At 36.6% G+C, this 18,153-nt stretch overlaps 1 protein-coding gene across 1 annotated transcript in view; it reads right to left on the reverse strand.

Annotated features, from left to right (window-relative positions):
• LOC118187635 (putative sodium-dependent multivitamin transporter) overlaps positions 1-18,153 on the reverse strand; it is a 116,326-nt gene that overhangs the window by 8,671 nt on the left and 89,502 nt on the right. The window contains exons 10-12 of the mRNA XM_035357893.2: positions 17,820-18,049; positions 13,842-13,939; positions 3,781-3,869 (exon numbers count right to left, since the gene is read on the reverse strand). Of these exons, the coding sequence (XP_035213784.1) occupies positions 3,781-3,869; positions 13,842-13,939; positions 17,820-18,049 (417 nt within the window). The remainder of the gene's footprint in view (positions 1-3,780; positions 3,870-13,841; positions 13,940-17,819; positions 18,050-18,153) is intronic.

Raw genomic sequence — 18,153 nt, forward strand, 5'->3', positions numbered from 1 at the left:
TAACTACTCTGGTATCCCGAAGTTAAGCAACCAGTGGAAAAATTAGCATATCTGGCGAAAAAAACATGTAGCTCCAAAATTCGCATGTATAAGAGGTGTAACAGATTAGGTATGAAACAGCTGGCTTAGCCTTCATCTCTGCATTATGGACCTTGAAGGGAAAATCGAAACAGCCGAATTTAAAAAAAATTAGTACACGACACCATCTGAGTTATGCCACGTGACATGAAGCAATAACGCACCTCGAAAAGACACAGAGGCAGGTGACAGGTGACTGCAGGGCCCGGACGGCTTAATATGACAAACCGGGTGTCGTCCGGTACCCGCACCTATTTAGAACAACACAACCATGGCGACTTCCTGAGAGGGCTGCATCGGGAATATATTAATGGAGAATATGTGGTATTGACGTCGCCAAACAAGGGCGTGTGCATATATATGCTTCAGTATACAATTAATAAAAAGTTTCATACACAAGTACATTGGTGGTATAGGTACATTGGATACAGACACAGAGGCAGTCGAAAATAGCTCCAGCTCCTAATGTCAATCGTTTTGTCATTTATCACCCGTGAAACAGGTTTAAACCGCAGAGCTGGCTTCCGCCCAGGATATATCTCGGTATATCCAAACAGAATTGAGTGCCAACCCAGCCGGGAGATGCCAAAGAGGACCATCCCACGGTAACACAACTCCGTGGAAACGGCAAATTTAATGTTCTATTTCTAAAAAAAAAAGGGGGGGGGTTCACAACATGGGCACGATTACGGGCCCTTGAAGAGTTGCTAACATTCTATTGTCATACTGCATAAACTCAATAGGGGATTACAACCTGTTGAACAGGTATTAAAATGAAGTAACATAATCATCAAGACAAGTACGCGGACGTCCAAGGTTCACAAATAGTTAAGATGATAGTTTTCTGTGTCTGTAAGCACGACAATTATTACGTATCATCTTAACTGGTTTCAAGATTACTTCAGTTGGATTTCACTGTAATGGGTTATTGTATTCTTTACAAAGAGCCATAATTTGATCTGCATATTGATTTTTGACGACTACTGATATGAAGAATAAATGGAATTAGCTTTCATGCTAATAATATCCGCAAAACGCCATATACAAAGGCCATGGATTGATGGTTTGGGTAAAGATTTTTCTCGGCGAATCGAAGAATAGAGATCATATACTTGACCAAACATTTCACCCATTGTTTTGCGATCACAGGTCATAATAACATTTTAATATGTCCTCTATGTGATCAGGCAGATATTTGAAACCATCGTATATGAACTTACTTTTGGCACGAATCGATGCTCTCGAGCGTGTCTTTTCAACAGTGACTGTTACATTTGGTACTGACAGACATCCATCAAAGCATTTTTTGCCACATAAAATCCTATGCTTTTTAGCAGTAAACCATTTTACGTCATTGTTTTCGCATTTCCTCATGCTAGCATCTTTTGTTATACCCTGAGGTCCGTGAAAGTTTTAATGAATTCGAATAAGTTCTTTTAATTTGCTTTCGCGACTTTGTTACTAAAACACCTAGGCTAGTTTCCTTGATCTAAGGCCAATATCTAAGTATGGTCTAAGGCTAGATGAATAGGCATTTAACGTGTTTACGTATACACTATCTATCAAAAAGTATTTGGACATTTGCGATAGAAAAGAAAAGCAGAATTTATTCATATTTAGTAGTTGGTAGAAGCTCTACGAGCGGCAATTACAGCCTCAATCATCCGAAGCACGCTTTGTCCAAGTCCTTGTATGACGGCTACTGGTATTTTCTTCCACTCGGCTTGGAGAAGACATGCAAGTTCCTTCACCGATGTCGGACGATGTTTTGCACCCCTTAATTCGGCGATCCCACTCGACCCAGAAGTTCTCGATAGGGTTCAAGTCTTGGCCTGCGGGCTCTGGACAGGCCGGTCCATTCGGTTAACAGCACTGTCACCATGGTAATCCATGCTGGACCTCGCAACATGAGAACTGGCGTTATCATCCTGAAAGTAACAGGAGTCCATAAAACTGCCACTACTAGAAAGCACACTGTCTACCAAAATAATGGGCATTGAGCTTATCATGAATCTGCAGCAAAGGTCCCAGTCCATGCCAGCAGAAACACCCCCAGAACAGAATTCCACTTCCGCAGAACTTTACTGTGGGTACAATGCATTGTAACAAGAGTCGTTCTCCAGGCAGACGCCAGATCCAGACCCTGCCATCCGAACGGTAGAGAGTGAACCTTGATTCGTCGCTCCAGAGAACCCATTTCTACTGATCTACGGTCCACTGTCGACATGCTTTGCCCCAAATTAACCAAGCAGCGCGGTTGGACATATGATGGGCATGTGGATGGCTGCACAGCCGTCAAAACTAAGCAGATGTGCTTCCTTAAGAAAGGCATTCATCGAAACAACACTCCCAGATGCCTGCTGATACTTCTGGAGTATGTGGCCAATCAATTGGATGTGGCTCTTCCGAATTTATCTTGACAGTGCATGTCGGTCATTATCTCCCAGTTTCGTGGGTCTGCAGGAAAATTCCGACAATCATCACTTACCTTACATTTCTGAATTACACAGGCTGTTGTCGGCTTTGGGTAATTCAGATCGATAGATATCCTCCTCCTTAAGGATCGGCCATTTTTGTGAAAGCCGAAAATTACAAATTTCTTGAAATTAGATAGCACTGCACTTCGTTACATCTTGCATGTGACTAATGGCAATGCTGTTTACTACTCGATATGTAACGCCGGATGGCGTAGCGTACATCAGGACCGCACATATCGATATTTGCATGGGTGTCCAACTTATCGGTAGATAGTGCATATGTGCACATAAAAATTGAGAACAGTTGCTTCTCGTTGACACACCAATATTTTTAGACATATGTTTTTATTAATTAATAAATTTACGTCTTCTAATATTCATAAACATCAAAGAAATTTTTAATGGTCCCCTTCTGAAAATGTCACCTTTAAACATGGCTCTTCTTATTTGTCTCAGTATTAAAAAAATATTCTCCGGTCTTATGTAATCCACTTTGCCGAAAGCTACCGCAATTAATTTAGATAATGAGGAAGTTTCCATATATAGAATAATCACTGTACATCTATAACTGATCTTCCGAATTTTATAGTCCTAGACTGGATAGTGTAGTCCCGTAAAGGGTCATCAGGGAGCACCTAATAATCATACTTGATTCTTTTTTGGAAACCATTTAAAATAGAAGCTCTACCAGCAGAACGCTCGGGAGATACAGCAGCTGACAGCAAGCATTCAGCAGCCTAAAAACCCACCACATTCTTGAATATACGTCCTGAGTCGTGGGCTAAACTGAGGTTAAGAAGACGTACGTTTAATGTATGCAATACCAATTCATTTTCCAGTCGAGATAACAGAAAATTTTGCACCACCTTACTTTATATAATATATATATATATATATATATATATATATATATATATATATATAAATAACCTTTTTGAAAAAGGCAGTTCTAAAACATTAATTCAATGATTAAATTACTGCTTAATTAATTATTCAACTAACTAAAGCAGTTAAACAGAAACACTAAGTATTCTTTTCTACGCTTGCATATTTTTATTCTTTTGTAACATGGAGAAAAAGCTCTAATTTTATGCAATACATTTAACTTTTAATACAAAATCATATCATCAAAATTAATAATACTTTTAATACAAAATCATATCAGCAGACATAACGGGTAATCAAATAATAACAAAGAAGATTACGAATAAAAATGTATACTTACTGGTTTTTCGTCTATTTTCAATGTATTTGCACTTAAGCACTTCCTCATGAAAGGACAAAGTAAATTTTCATCTACATTTTTATCGCCTCCTGGGGGAAAAAGTGGAGAGGAATAAATTTAAAAGATTTTCTTGCACGGCTAATGGTTTAAATGCCGAACAGTCAGGCATTTATATATAAATGAATATTTCAAAAGACACAAATACATCTAGAAATTTATAAAAACTCAAATGCATTGGACTACATATTTTCTTCACAATCATTTACAAAATACTCTGCTGTTTTATGTTTCTATATTGTATGAGTGAATTTCATTCCTATTAGTTGAGACAGTAATCCAACAGACAGCGTAACAGAATATGATAATTACCTAAATTAGCACTCATAAACTTCAAAATAACTATATAGATCTGTTTGCTTTGTGAAATGAAGAGGTGAAGACAAACACTAAAACTTAATTTTAAACTAACACTAAAACTTAACCCCACAACAAAGAATATCCATTTATTTCGAAATGATGCGTTGGCATTACCGGATATTAAAGAACAGAAATAGGTTTATAAGGTCAGCCAGCTTAGCATGACTATATACAGCAGGTCGATGTGTAGCAGTAGTTCACTTGCAGACTGATAACAATTGTATTTGGCGAATGTGCTGCCTGAAACCGGCATTTTAATTGCGAAATTTGCTCTACAATTTTACCTTCACACATTCATAAACTTGTTTCGTGAGTTCAGACATATTGCATGAGCTTTAGAAGAAACATGCATTCTGCTTGTGGGCAGTTTTTCAAGAAAAATGTTCTCCACTTACGGTTAGCATCCATCCTTCTTTAAATTTTCCCTCTAAATGTTAAACGACTTGTTGTTTTTGGCTGATCAAAAATATACAATCCTCAATTGTTCATTTACTGAAGCATTTGGAACTGGAACAACATTTCAACTGGCACACCATTAAATACGTGTGTCATTTGACTAGAGGCTGACTAATACCGCATATCGCGTAATTGCATGTGGTTCCACAATATTTAATAGAATTATCACATCTAGCAACGCCAAAAGAAACTTTGCCATGAAACCAGTTTCAACCTACACTAGTTGAAACATGAGAGTTCCTAGCCGAAACATTTTCGTTGAACGCTATGCCCGGGTACGTACCCGGGAATTGCGTAGCAGGCGAAAATATATTGTGTATGTTTTTGCCTCGAGTAGGAGCAAGGACAATACCTCTGGGACATGTAAGTCAACAATCAGATTTGCTGGATGTAAACATTTCTGGAAAAGTTTCTTCCGAAGTTCAGCAGAGGGTAGCTAACAGATCTGATAGCGGTGTAACGTCACAAAATTCTTTCTCTTCCGTAACATCCGTTAAGGTCAAAGCTGATTTGGAAATGATTAGTTATTCTGCAACTTTATGTAAAATGTTGATCGCTGTTGCACAGCGGGCAGAAGACCATAAAACTCGGTCTTAGTTCCCAGATAGCTTAATAATTATTTTCCCGAAATTATAGTTATTTTGAATAATAATTTTAATTACAAGTAAAATAGACCCACTTTTAAATGCTATTTTCTGTGAACTCTCTGATTTTTCCTTTAGCAGCCTCCTCTTGCTAATTGTAGCAGGGTTAAGAACTCAATAAAAATAAATGAAAAGTAGCTGCACTGTATTATTCCTATCTACTTTTTATTGATTATATTCGAAATACATTTTGAAATTTTCAAGGCGCGATTCTTGCGCAGGCTTTGTTAATTATCTTATCCGCAACAAAGCGCGCGAATATAATTTAAAATCAATGAATAAAAATATTGTGTATAGTGTATGGTATATATACTAACATTTCCCCGTTATTTCCAGGAAATATAGTTTTATCTTATGAATATATTAAATTTATTAAACAACCGTTAGTTCACTATTTTAACTCAATATCTACCTACCTTCAAGACTTCGGAAAAATGTTCATGATTTGCAAAAATATGTATTATCATTGAACCCATCACACACTGGTTCACGACAAATAATACAGTTTGGAAAATAGTACGCATATAGTTTGTAAATAGTATTTTAGTGAATCTATTATTTGGTTCTTTATATTTATTTTTTATCGTCTTCTCGGTATTTCTATTATTTTACTGGAAGTTTATAGGCAACAAGCTTTCGCAAAAACTATCAGTCTTAATACTAATATACTAAGCTACATGTTTTCTGTCCCTATTCATTATTCTGTTAATAGAATTAAACATTTTAACTGTTACGCCACACATTCCTGTGTGGATAAAAAGCCAATAAAAGAACTTCAGACTTTAACCAATTATATAAAAAATTTAATTATTTACAACTGAAATTTATCTCCGCTAAAGTATTCAAATATACGTTTAGGAATAACTGTTCGCACGATCTGTATTTTGAGAAGCCACTGATGCAACTTAATAAGTAAATGTGTTTTCCCAGTTCTTACTTAAGTTATTACACTTCTCACACAATAATACATAATTTAACTCTATAATTCAGAAACATGAAACAGGTCAAGGGCTCAAAATTTAAATGTTTATGTGACTTTACTGCTTAAACTGAACTACACACACACACAGTCTTAGATTAACTTTGGTTGAAGAGAATTATTATTTTGTGGGGGGAAAAAAAAAAAAAAAAAAACTCTTTTCCAAAAATCGAAGCACCAAGAAGGACTTTTGCGATCATGACGAAATTTGGTATGCAAAATTATCTTGATCGAACACGCAAATGATCAAAGTTTCAAGGCAAATGAACAGGTTTGGTTTGGATTATTACATTACGTCAAAGCACTCGAGGGCTATCTGCCTTAAGGGAGGGAGGCCTTTTTAAGGGAACTGGCTCGTATACACGTTACACATGGAGAAAACCACGAAAACACCCATGCAGCCAGCCCGTTCGCGGGATTCGAACCTCGGACCAGAGTTCAGCGACGTTACCGCTCGGCCGCTGGTGTACCGCAAATGAACAGGAACTGCAATGATAGAGCGCATTTCTAGTGGGTAATTCGCAAAGTATAAAACCAGTAACAGAGGTGAAAGATTTATATTTTTTTATTGCTGCCATTGTAATTCCGTAAAGAAGCAACTAAAGATGCCATTACGACGATATCGAAGACCTTACAGACAAGTAAATGACTTCGAACGTGGTCGCCATTGTAGGGTTGCGTGAAGCTGGGTGGTCATACCGAGCAATAGGCCGCACTTGCAGTGTACAAACACTGCTGTGCAAAGGTGTTGGCAGCAATGGTTGCTACAAGGAAACTGCCGACGAAATGAAGGCTCTTTAAGGCCAAGGGGCACCAATGCGAGGCAAGATAGGATGATTGTTCGCCAGGCCTGAACCGCTACAACGGTATCATAGTCGACTATTCAACGCATACAGCCACGTCTATACCTCCCGTGGTACCGTTCACTATCTCACGGCGCCTGTCCTAAGGCGGGGTTGCGCTCAGAGAGGCCTTTAAGACGCTTGCCTTCGACCCAATAACATCGACGGAGTCGTCTGGAGTGCTGTGGTGTCGCAGCCGATCATCATGGCTGCCATCAGACTGGCATCGTATAGCGTTCAGCGATAACTCCCGCTTCACTCTTGAAGCAGATGACCACCGTGTTCGTGTCTGTGGAGGACGGGACCAGCGGTCCCAATCAGCATTTGTTTTACAATAGCATACAGCTATAACCCCTGGTGTGATGGTGTAGGGCGCTATTTCTTATGACAGCAGGTCATCTTTAGTCATCCTCCGTACATCTTTAGCAGCACAACGATATGTTGATACCATCCTGCTGCCGGTTGCATTACCCTTCATGGCACGTCATCCTGGGGCCATTTTCCAACAAGATAATTCCAGGCCACATACCGCTCGTATATCTCTGCACTGTCTTCGTGCGGTTAATACTCTTCCTTGGCCAGCACGGTCACCAGACCTTTCACTAATCGAGCATGTCTGTGGCATGGTGGGCCGCCAGATTCGGGCACCACAAAATATCACAGATCTGGAGCGACAAATGATGAATGCCTGGCAGAATGTGTCGCAGGATGACATTAGGAAAAACAAATGTAGTCTAATCAGGCCTAGAGGAGTATACAGGTAAAATTTTGTGAAGATAGCACTTACCGCTACCACTTCTTGCCTCGACGAATTCAAGCATGCATTGCCGACAGAGGCAGTTCGACCAACTACTAATTTGAACACTAAATGGGTGATTGTGAGCCGTGAACAGGTACTACGACCTTGATTTTTTAATTATTTTATTATCTGTGTATGAGCTATACACATATTCAACTTCATCCAAAGCAATCCCTTCATTCATAGTTCTTCGATTTTTTTGCAAAAGAGTGTAGTTTGTTTAAATTCAGCACAGCAAAAATGAAAGAGATATGGCAGGGTGGTTATAATTAAAGTTACCCTATTTAGACCAGAGTAAAGCCCATTCTGGTAGACCTATTTCGTTGAAATTTGGTATCTATGTTATATGGACCATGGGGAAAAGAAAACTGCAATACAAGATAGTACAAATTTTGACCACCCAGTGAGAAGGGGATGCATGAAGAACAAAATAACCAAAACTTTTATTTAATCACATCATTTGTTCAATGTGCATTCCATTTGCGACAATCACACATTCAAAGCGTGTTACAGCATATTCAACAGTAGCATGAAAGGTTTCTCGATCAGCTGGAGCTGACGTGTTATGCTTGCTATCAATTCAGGCATAGTTCGCATGCTTCATAGACACGAACTTTCAAGAACCCTCATAATCGGAATTCAAGACCGGAGAACGAGGAGGCCGGGCGGTCGGAAAACTTCTCGAAATTATCTGACCATCTCTTAAGTGGGCACGAAGCAGTGCCTTCACTGGCCCGGCTGAGTAAGGTAGTGCACCATCTTGCATGAAGATACTAGAATCTTAACATTCTCGTTCTTGAAAAGGCAGGAATGATTTGCTACTGAAGAAGGTCGCAGTAATGAGCATCCTTGAGGGAACACTGTTGAGTGTCTTGAGCAGTACTCTGCTTAAAGAAAAAGGAGCCAAGAATGAAATCAGTTGTAAGCTACACCATACTATAATGCATTCAGAATGCATAAACGGTTCATGCACAATATTAGGACTTGCAGTACCCTATATGCGAGAGATTTAGCAACAAGACTAGCAACTACCTTATATGTTAAACAACATTCAGTCTCAATCTTTTCAGACTCTGCCTCTGACTTAACGGCGCTCTGTGACTTCAAGACCAGAAAAAGGTTGGTTCGCGAGGTACACCAACAGTTGTTAAAATTTTTATTCGCCAGATCATCCTCAATTTTTCTGGGTCCCGGCACATGTGAGAATTCTGAGAAATAAAATAGTTGAACAGTTGGTGAAAGAATCAGCTATGTCCACACTTGCACAAGAGACGTAAGTCACACTATCTATTTCGCACCTCAAATCCCATACGGCAATCCTTGATGCAACAATGGCCAATGAGATGGGAAACAGCATTAACTGGAGAAAGAACTTTCAAAATGGTTCCAAAAGTATCAATTAATTTGGTTGGCAAAATGACTTAAATAATGTGGTTCCTCTTTGGACATTGTCCTTTTCTAGCCTTCATCGTCTTCAAATTAGTAAAACAGATCTCTGTGACTGCAGCAATTCCACCTCAAGAAATCAGCTGATGCAAATTCGTCAACCTGTCCCAGTGTCACTCTAAAAACAAAATTATAGTACCTAAGTTGGCCCAGACGCTGCGTGAGTCACAAGAGCTGTGTGGTGTCACAAGAGCAAAATTTTCGTTAGCGGCTAGTTTTCCTACGAAGGATCTATCATTTAATTTGCAAATTATTAATACAATATGTAAAATTACGTAATTACAGTAAACTTCCACGATGCAACAATCACACAAGAGTTGGCTCTTTAATTACTGTATAGAGAATGGTATTGGTAAATGGCATAATAGCACTGGAGTTTTTAGAACTCGTAGCTTTGGTTCTGAATGCATATTGGAAAAGCCTCTGTCAAACGTGTATTTTTATCCAATATAGTACAAATGTATATGTACTGAGCAAGGCATTTCAACCTTGTTAATAACAAATGTTGTATAATATTCATCTAATCATATTGTTTTTGCTTATAATAAACAAATCAAACAAAAGCAGCAGTGTATGATAACATTTGTTCATAATAAATAATATAATAACATAATGCATATAATAACATAATGCTGCTGTTGGTCATAATAAACAAATCAAACAAAAGCAGCAGAGTATTAAAGTTAAGCTTTGGTTATCACTTCCGCTACGGCAAGTGCAAGCAAGACTTCTTCTTCTTGCACTTTTACACAAATTCCTTGAACTTACAGATGAGTAACTTTGTGTTTCCATGAAACTGGAAATGAGTTTTCAGCTATTTCAGCATATCCGAATATTTCTTTTTATCGAGAAACAGGTCGGGTCTGGGCTCATCATCAGTGGTAGTATCTCTTATAATTGCAGGAATTTTGTCAGGTTAATGTAGGAATCGGTTTCTTTTTATTTTGCATCTTATGAATTTTAGGTCGAAATTCAAATAATTTAGAGGATGCCACATGATCCAGTTTGCAGGGAACCCTAGTTGGTTTTTCTTCTTTGTAAGATTACAAATGTAAGTCAAATGATCGTGACTACATATGAAACATCTTGGGATATTATAACAAAATAACTGTCCGTGCCCATAACGTTGACAGCGAGAACACATCACCGTTTTGCGATTGCTTCTGTATCTCTTGAAGTTCACCCTAAGATTGAGAATTATCGACTTCTTGTATATGTTTCTAACCGCATCAAATCTCTGTAAAGACGAAAAATACAGGAAGTTTCAGTTTTGTAACATCAAGATTTCTTAGAGAACTAGGAGACTTTAATGACAGGAAAGCCATCTGCGCAGAGTTCAGCTTTAACTTCTTCGGCAGTCATGTCGTTAGTAAATCCTCAGATAACTTTTAGACACGTTTGGTCCTTAGTATGAAAAGTACTAAACTGTATATTATTTTTCATAAACACAGCCAGTGCAAGGTCACGATTTTGTCAGAGTCAAAAACAATAACGATTTCGTCCTTGGTCAGAGTTCGGGTGTAAATGTTCACTCCAAACTTAAAATAGTCTTTTTATTTCACTCCATTTAACCAATGGTTTGGAACAAATAACTGGAAGTAATTTTCGTCGATCGGATTTTGATCTTCTGGGCAGTCCATTTTTTAGTCATTAGCAGTAGCAGCGAGAGCATCCAAATTGGTAATTTGTGGGCGTCTCAGCAGTAGCAGGTACCAACTTGGCGACTTTAATAGGAGTAATCCGTTCATTATCATTTCTTGTCTGCGGTTGGCAGGGTTTCAATTCATTACTTCCGCAAGTAATTGCATTGGCGGCTTGCTTTCGTCTTTTATTCTTCATTTTGCTTTTGTTATAGATAATTATAGAACCTGTTTTCTTGAATTGATTAAGATAATCTTCATCGTAGAAGTGAGTATGTTCGAGATTTTCAGAGTATATATAATAGGGAAAATTTTTTCTTCTACTTTGCGTAAACTGTCATGCACTGGTTTCTGCAACTTTATTTAAGTCGCGATAAATCACAGTATCTTCTTCACGACCTCTCTTAATTCACAACAATGTAGTCCACCAAAAGCTTGGTAAACTCGAACTGATCTGCCGCGTATACTCATGATTAATAAAGCATGTGAAAAACACGAATCAGGATCAAGATTTTATGGCTCTTCAACTTCCGCTGTATATCGTTATGCAAGTCGCGTTCCGGTTGTGTTGAGATAAAGGTGCCATAAAGGTGATGAAGAGAAAAAAAATCGTCCATGATACTCCGAAGAGAATCTGTTGAAGTATTGGAAAAGGAATTGTAAAACATCACAGTCCAGGGAAGAAAAGATACCCTATAATCTTGATAAGGAATGCACCTCTCAGATAAGTGGTGCCATCTATCATTCCCTTGAGTAATAAATATTCATCGTTCGAATAATTATTTTATGGCACTGACTACTGGCTTTTTAAAACGCCCCAAATTTGCACTATGTCCTTTTTACCTTGCATGAAAAGTGCCATCTGATGTTTGAAATTTGAACTATTAATTTTTATTGTAGATTTCTTTCCCCCGTAGTCCATATAATGTATATACCACGTAACTACGTTTAAAAAAAAAATAGGTCTATCAGAATGGGCTCTACATAGCTCCAAATGGGATAACTTTAATTATAATCACCCGTTACATTTAATTATAGAACCTACGTGTATCAAAATAAATATTTCATTGATTTATTTCTGTTTTAATGGGAATGGAATGAAATATGTATAATTCATATTTTATCAGGAAATCAGTGTTTGTATTTCGTTATACAAGTATTTATATTTCATATTTTTCAGTGTTTATAATCAGTGTTTATATTTCGTTACACAATTTGTTCAAATAAAATATAACAAAGGTATAAAAAAAATTAATGCCTCTTACAACAGTTAGGTTTTTTTAATATATTCGGATGGCCTGCAGCTTCACTAAAATCTAGTACACAGTTCTCTTCTACAGCACTTAACGTAAATACCTTTTTATCTACTTAATTATAGAACCGTAGCTAAGGTTTTCAGCGCCCGGGGGGGGGGGTAGCTGAAGATTTTGCGCCCCCTTCTATGTGCGAAGTATGGGAAAGATTTCATTCTGAAATTTCAAATTGGCGCTCCCTGGATACTGCACTCGGTGGCAGATGTCCTCCTTTGCCCCACCCTAGCTACGCCACTGCTTAATTACTAAGCAAATAAAAATAAAAAAAGCTTTTTACAGACTCAAAATAATTTACAACACAAATACACTGAGGCATATGAAATATACATAAAACGTTAATGTTAAAAAATGTGAAATCAATATGGGGGAGAACAGAAGCAAAAGAATTATTTTTCTTCTTTTTCCCAATGGCGGGAAGAATTATTTTTCTTCTTTTTCCCAATGGTGGGAAGAATTATTTTTCTTCTTTTTCTCAATAGCGGGCCCAAGTCATATCATAGACGCTGGTTACTACTAAGGCGAGAAGCGGTGATCATTTTATTATGATGGCATCTAATAAGGGGCTCCCATTTGCATCCTACGAAGGGATGGAGAGTTATTAATCATGCCTTCTTCAGGATTTGAACTCCGGCCCTTTGGTGCCTTCGGCGGCTTTCCTAACTACTATATGTCATCTGGTCGGCAAAGCAAAAGAAATTTAAGTCTTTACATTCATTCCTAATGAGGGGCAATTATTTTTAGCCTGTTTCTTCTGGTACTTGAAACAGCTTATTTTTTTTAACAACAACTAAATTTCGCCCATACTATTTATATTTTATACGAACCGCTGAAAGTTTTCTTTTTATTAATCTCACCCGATATACATATTTCATGCCAGACTGGCTACTACTACTACTACTACCCTAACAGTCATATTAATCTTTGACGATGCAGGACGTATCATAACTGACGGCTGCACGGATTGCAGCCATGATGTAATCTATATGGGACACGTGTAATGAATATGTGGTTTTACAACTAAAAGCAACACCTAGAAATAAGTGCTAGTCTTCATGAGAGAATTAAATGGTTTTTATGGAATGCATAATCCAGAATTTGGTTTTCCCCAGGCATTGCGCCATGCAGTATCGAATGGAAAATACCGATGGAAATGAGATTTCAGAATTTATGATGGAAGATACAGGAATGCTCGTTAATACTAAAGCAGAGAAAAAACAAAGTCCAGTTAGCTGCACAGTAAAAGTAAAATTATCATTCGCCAGTCTCTTTCTGGCTGTTAAAAAAAAGTCGCTTGGCAAAATTTCCAGACACGCGGCATTCACTGCTGTTCATTGCGGGGGGCAGAAAAGAAAGGGCAGATCTCGAGAATTTATTTTCACTTTAATGTATACAAAACTAAATAACAAAACACTCCTTTTCACTAAATAACAAAATACTCTCTCGAGGTTCAAAAGAAATTTACCTTTCGCATGAACAAAAAGATGTATTTTTTATGCAAATTTTGTGAAAGCAAAATTTAACATACCTGTAATGAAGCTTACGATATAACCCACAAGCAATGTCAATATCGTACCAGGCACAGGATGAAGAAGGAAACTTAATTTGAAGAGCGGGAAAATTTCTCTGTAAAACAAAAGAATATTTAACTAATAATGCTACACAAATATAAAATATTAGAAATTCACATGGATTTAAAAGTCTTGTAAAAATTCGCCACGTTTTCGAGCAACCTTGTCGCACTATCTGACGAAACAATCTTCATACACAGTTTATAATACTAGTCAGTATAGTTACGATGACTCGGATGGTAAGTTACTTTGATCCTTCTCTTTTCCTCAGTTTCGATTATTCCACATAATTGTTTCGTTCATTAATATTAAGCAATGTTTTCGTGCTGGAAGTAAAATGTTTTTAATGTTTTAAATTTGTGTGCTATTCTAAAAAGTTTCTAATTATGACTTTTGGTCATTTTTTTAATTATGTATTTATTTTATGTGTTGGTGTATTTAATTATGGCTAAGCACACGAGGGCTATCTGCTTAAGGAAGGGATGCTTTCGTGGAGGACTTTCTAAGGGAAACACGTTATACATGGGACACGTTATACACGTAACTTATGGGAAAAACCACGAAAACGCCATGCAGCCAGCCCATTCGCGGGAATTGAACCTCGAACCGAACTAGCAATGTTCAGCGACTTTACCGCTCGGCCGCTAGTGGGCTATTTATTTAACGAGAAAGCAATAATCACAAGCAGTAGCTGAAGAATGTCTTGAAATGAGCACCCCAATCTTTAAAAAGAGATCTCAGAAACAATTAGTAAGTAAGAATTCTTTCTTTCTTACTAACTATTTGAAGCCGTGACGTTCCGATTCAGCCTTTTCCAAAATTCATCTAAACCAGGTATAATTCCTTGATCATCATTTCTCAATCTTTTCTCATACTATCGTATAAACGTAAAGGAGAGGAAGTTTATGATTTTTCACCGTTCAATTTTTGTACCCAAATGATCACATGATTTGCATTAGGCTTCGAATTTGACCTTTTTAATTTTAATACAAGTTCCCATTTCTTGGATGTTCGCCGAAAACATCGCGGACGAAAACGTCGCGGAGAAAACAACGCAAGGCGAAAACATTGTGGGAAAAAAGAAAGCAAAGAGAAATCACTGCAGTTCTAAAACATTGTGGTACAAAATATCGTCGTCGAAGATAAAGCTGTTCAATTGTAGAGACATTAAGTTAATTTGGAAGCAGGAGAGATGAAAAATGAGCAACGCCTTTGTCGGGAATGGACCTCTGGAATACGCGTCCAGCCATGCAGACCACCACACCACGAAGGCAGCTAAGAAGGCGGGAGAAATACTTTATAAAATAACTTCGCAGTGTAAAAACATCGTATAATAAACAAATTTCTATAAAAATAAATATTTTCATTTTTATAGAAATGAGTAGAAAATTAATGCAACTTATAGCACTTAATAGAAGTTTTAAACTACATTATTAACTAATAAAGGTCTATAAAGTTGCATTAATTTTCTACTCATTTTCAGGTTTTAAATGCTTAGGTTTCCTTCTCATGCTTTCAGCAAAAATGTATTAATTCAAAATTATGAATTATAAAAATGAATATATTTTTCTTTCCCTCTTGCTCTCACAAATCATTAAGCGAATACGCGTTTACAACTTTTAAAGCCTGAAAAATGCGATGTTATCGTCAGGCAATGATTTGTAAGAGCTTTATTTTTTACCCCGATATTTTCGATGATGATATTTTTAAACTGCCAAGTTACTTAACCGCTGTATTTCGGACGGCGATATTTTATACCACGACGTTTTCGCCTTGCGTTGTTTTCTCTGCGATGCTTTCGTCCGCGATGTTTTCGGCTGTAAGCATTTCTTGTTGTCTTATTGCACAATACTGTACTAAAATGACTGCCAACCATTTCCAAAAACTCTACTTTATAATGTATGAGGTCTTTTTTTGTTGAAATTTCTCCATAAAAACAGATAAAACAAATACGTGCACTAAGTTTATTGACTTAGATTTTAATGAAAATATTCAGAATTATACCTTCTTTTATTCATAAAAGCGTAAGGGGGTTGTGAAGACTTACACTGCATTTTAATTAAGGAGAGGAGATATTTCTAGATTGAGTCGGAAATAAAATAACTGAATCTGAATCTTGTAAGACTATTTCTTTTATTTTCATCCAAGTCTTCTAAGACTCAGATGAAAATAAAACTGTCCAGGATGAGCTGGGAACGGGCTGAATCAATATTATACCTTCTGCGGCGCATTTTGCCAAACAGAACAATTGCATGAGTGTGTCTCACGAACATTTTATCCACAGAAAATAGTCGAGGAGTTGTCTGCTGCAGACAGACAGAGGGATCATTTAACCATGTTTCACGTGGGGAATGATCACTTCATCATGTTACATTAAAATAGTACATCAAATCACTTGCTATAATAATGCTGTACATAATTTAGAGCTGACATCGTGGCTAATGCAGTATTCTGATAGCCGCGGTTTTCAGTTTCCTCCAGCAGCATAACGACAATCCAGTCACAGCTCTACATTACTCTCGCTCAGCAAGAAGGAGCTGGTCTCATATTCGCAAAAACTAAATCCCAGCGATTTCTTCCTGTAGGATAATAAATACAGTACTTGAAGGATAAAAGTACAGTAAAAAATTCAGAACACTTATGGAATTCAAGCTTATTATATGTTTGCAAACAATTACAGTCGGCATTCTGGAAAATTTAGTGGTGAAATTAATCTTTGAGTGCAACAAATTATTGTTGCTAACAGTGAACATTCTGAAAAAATGCAGTAACTTATATTTCATTAACTGTCCGCAGGATAATAAAAGGCTGAGCGTCTGCAGCGCCTGTATCAGTAAAGCCTTTTTACTAATACAGGGGTAGCTTCTTGTTTGAATTTTATCTGCTTTGATATAAATATGCAGTCAGAACGGATTTTTTTTTTTTTTTTTTTTTTTTTTTTTTTTTTTTTTTTTGCGAATCATTTTGAGACATTCCTATGAAAACTTGCAATTGACATTAGCATGAGATATCCAAATACAGAAAAACAAGATATAATTTAATCGAAATTAAACTTACATACAGGAAAACCTTTTACAAAAAACACACTTTCAAAATAAGCAGTTTAAGATATTATGAACGGAAACATATATTAAGAAACTGGAAGGGGGAAAAAAAAAACATGCCAATGTAAAATTTAATATTAGGCGAATAGGTAAGCTTAGTTTGGCGTAAAATTGGAATAAAATTCAATCGATTTCGAGAGCGATCAGGTCTATCTTCTTCAGATGCATTATTTGCTCCTGAAGTAGATCGATATCTACATGAGCCTCATATTGTACAAAATGTCGAATTATTTTAAAAATAATATTACTTGTTAATTACAGGTAGAAAATATATAAGGATTAAAGAAATAGATGCATGAAGGATAACAAATAAGTAAACTAGGTTTGACTAATTGGTCACTTAAGTCATTTTCAGATGTTCAAGTAAACAACTACAATGTTTGCAATTTCTCATTATAAATAATATAAATTTTTCAAAACTTAAATTTCTATTCTTTCAGTGGTTAAATATGTTTTTAAAAATTGCAGAAACTTGAATATTGTCTCATTTTATAATCACATTCTCAACATGGAAACAGAGATATTTCCTTATCTACAACTAATCACAGTAATACCATTTCACGCTGAATTGTTTATTATACTAAAGATATCAAATAATTTTCCGATTCAAAATCCGTCTATAAAAACTGAGAACAAGACTATATATATATTAATAGATAGATATTTTTTAAAAATGATGTCGTTTTAATTTAAAAATTAAACAAAAACCAGATAGAACATTATTAGCCTGAAGCAGTGATACTTTTCAATGTCTTATCTAAAAAAATGTCACTTAACAGAATGATAATTAGATACTGAAAAAAATTCAAACACTAATTTCACTTAACTTACTCTTTAAGAACAGATATAGTATCCATAGGCATTACTGTTGTCGACTGGCTTAAAGTTAAATTGAAGCTATGCAGTGACGTCACATTTGTTATAAGTGAAGTATCGGTAATATTGGAAGGACAGGAGTCCACACTTTGGGGTAATTTGATTTGGGGAAAATCGGATATAATGGCACCAGCTCCAATCCATGCGTTCAGAATAATACCACTTAGAAGACCTACAAGGATACCCTAAAAGGAAAGAGCGAAATTAGCAGGAATACTTAACAAGTACGTAAGCGTAAATGAAATTCTGTATCAAGATTTGTACTGCAAAATGAAAGGGCAAAATTTTT

This window comes from Stegodyphus dumicola, chromosome 8 (genome assembly GCF_044657685.1).
Source record: "Stegodyphus dumicola isolate Sdum_Otavi_A_Nest chromosome 8, ASM4465768v1".
Classification (NCBI taxonomy): Eukaryota; Metazoa; Arthropoda; class Arachnida; order Araneae; family Eresidae; genus Stegodyphus; species Stegodyphus dumicola.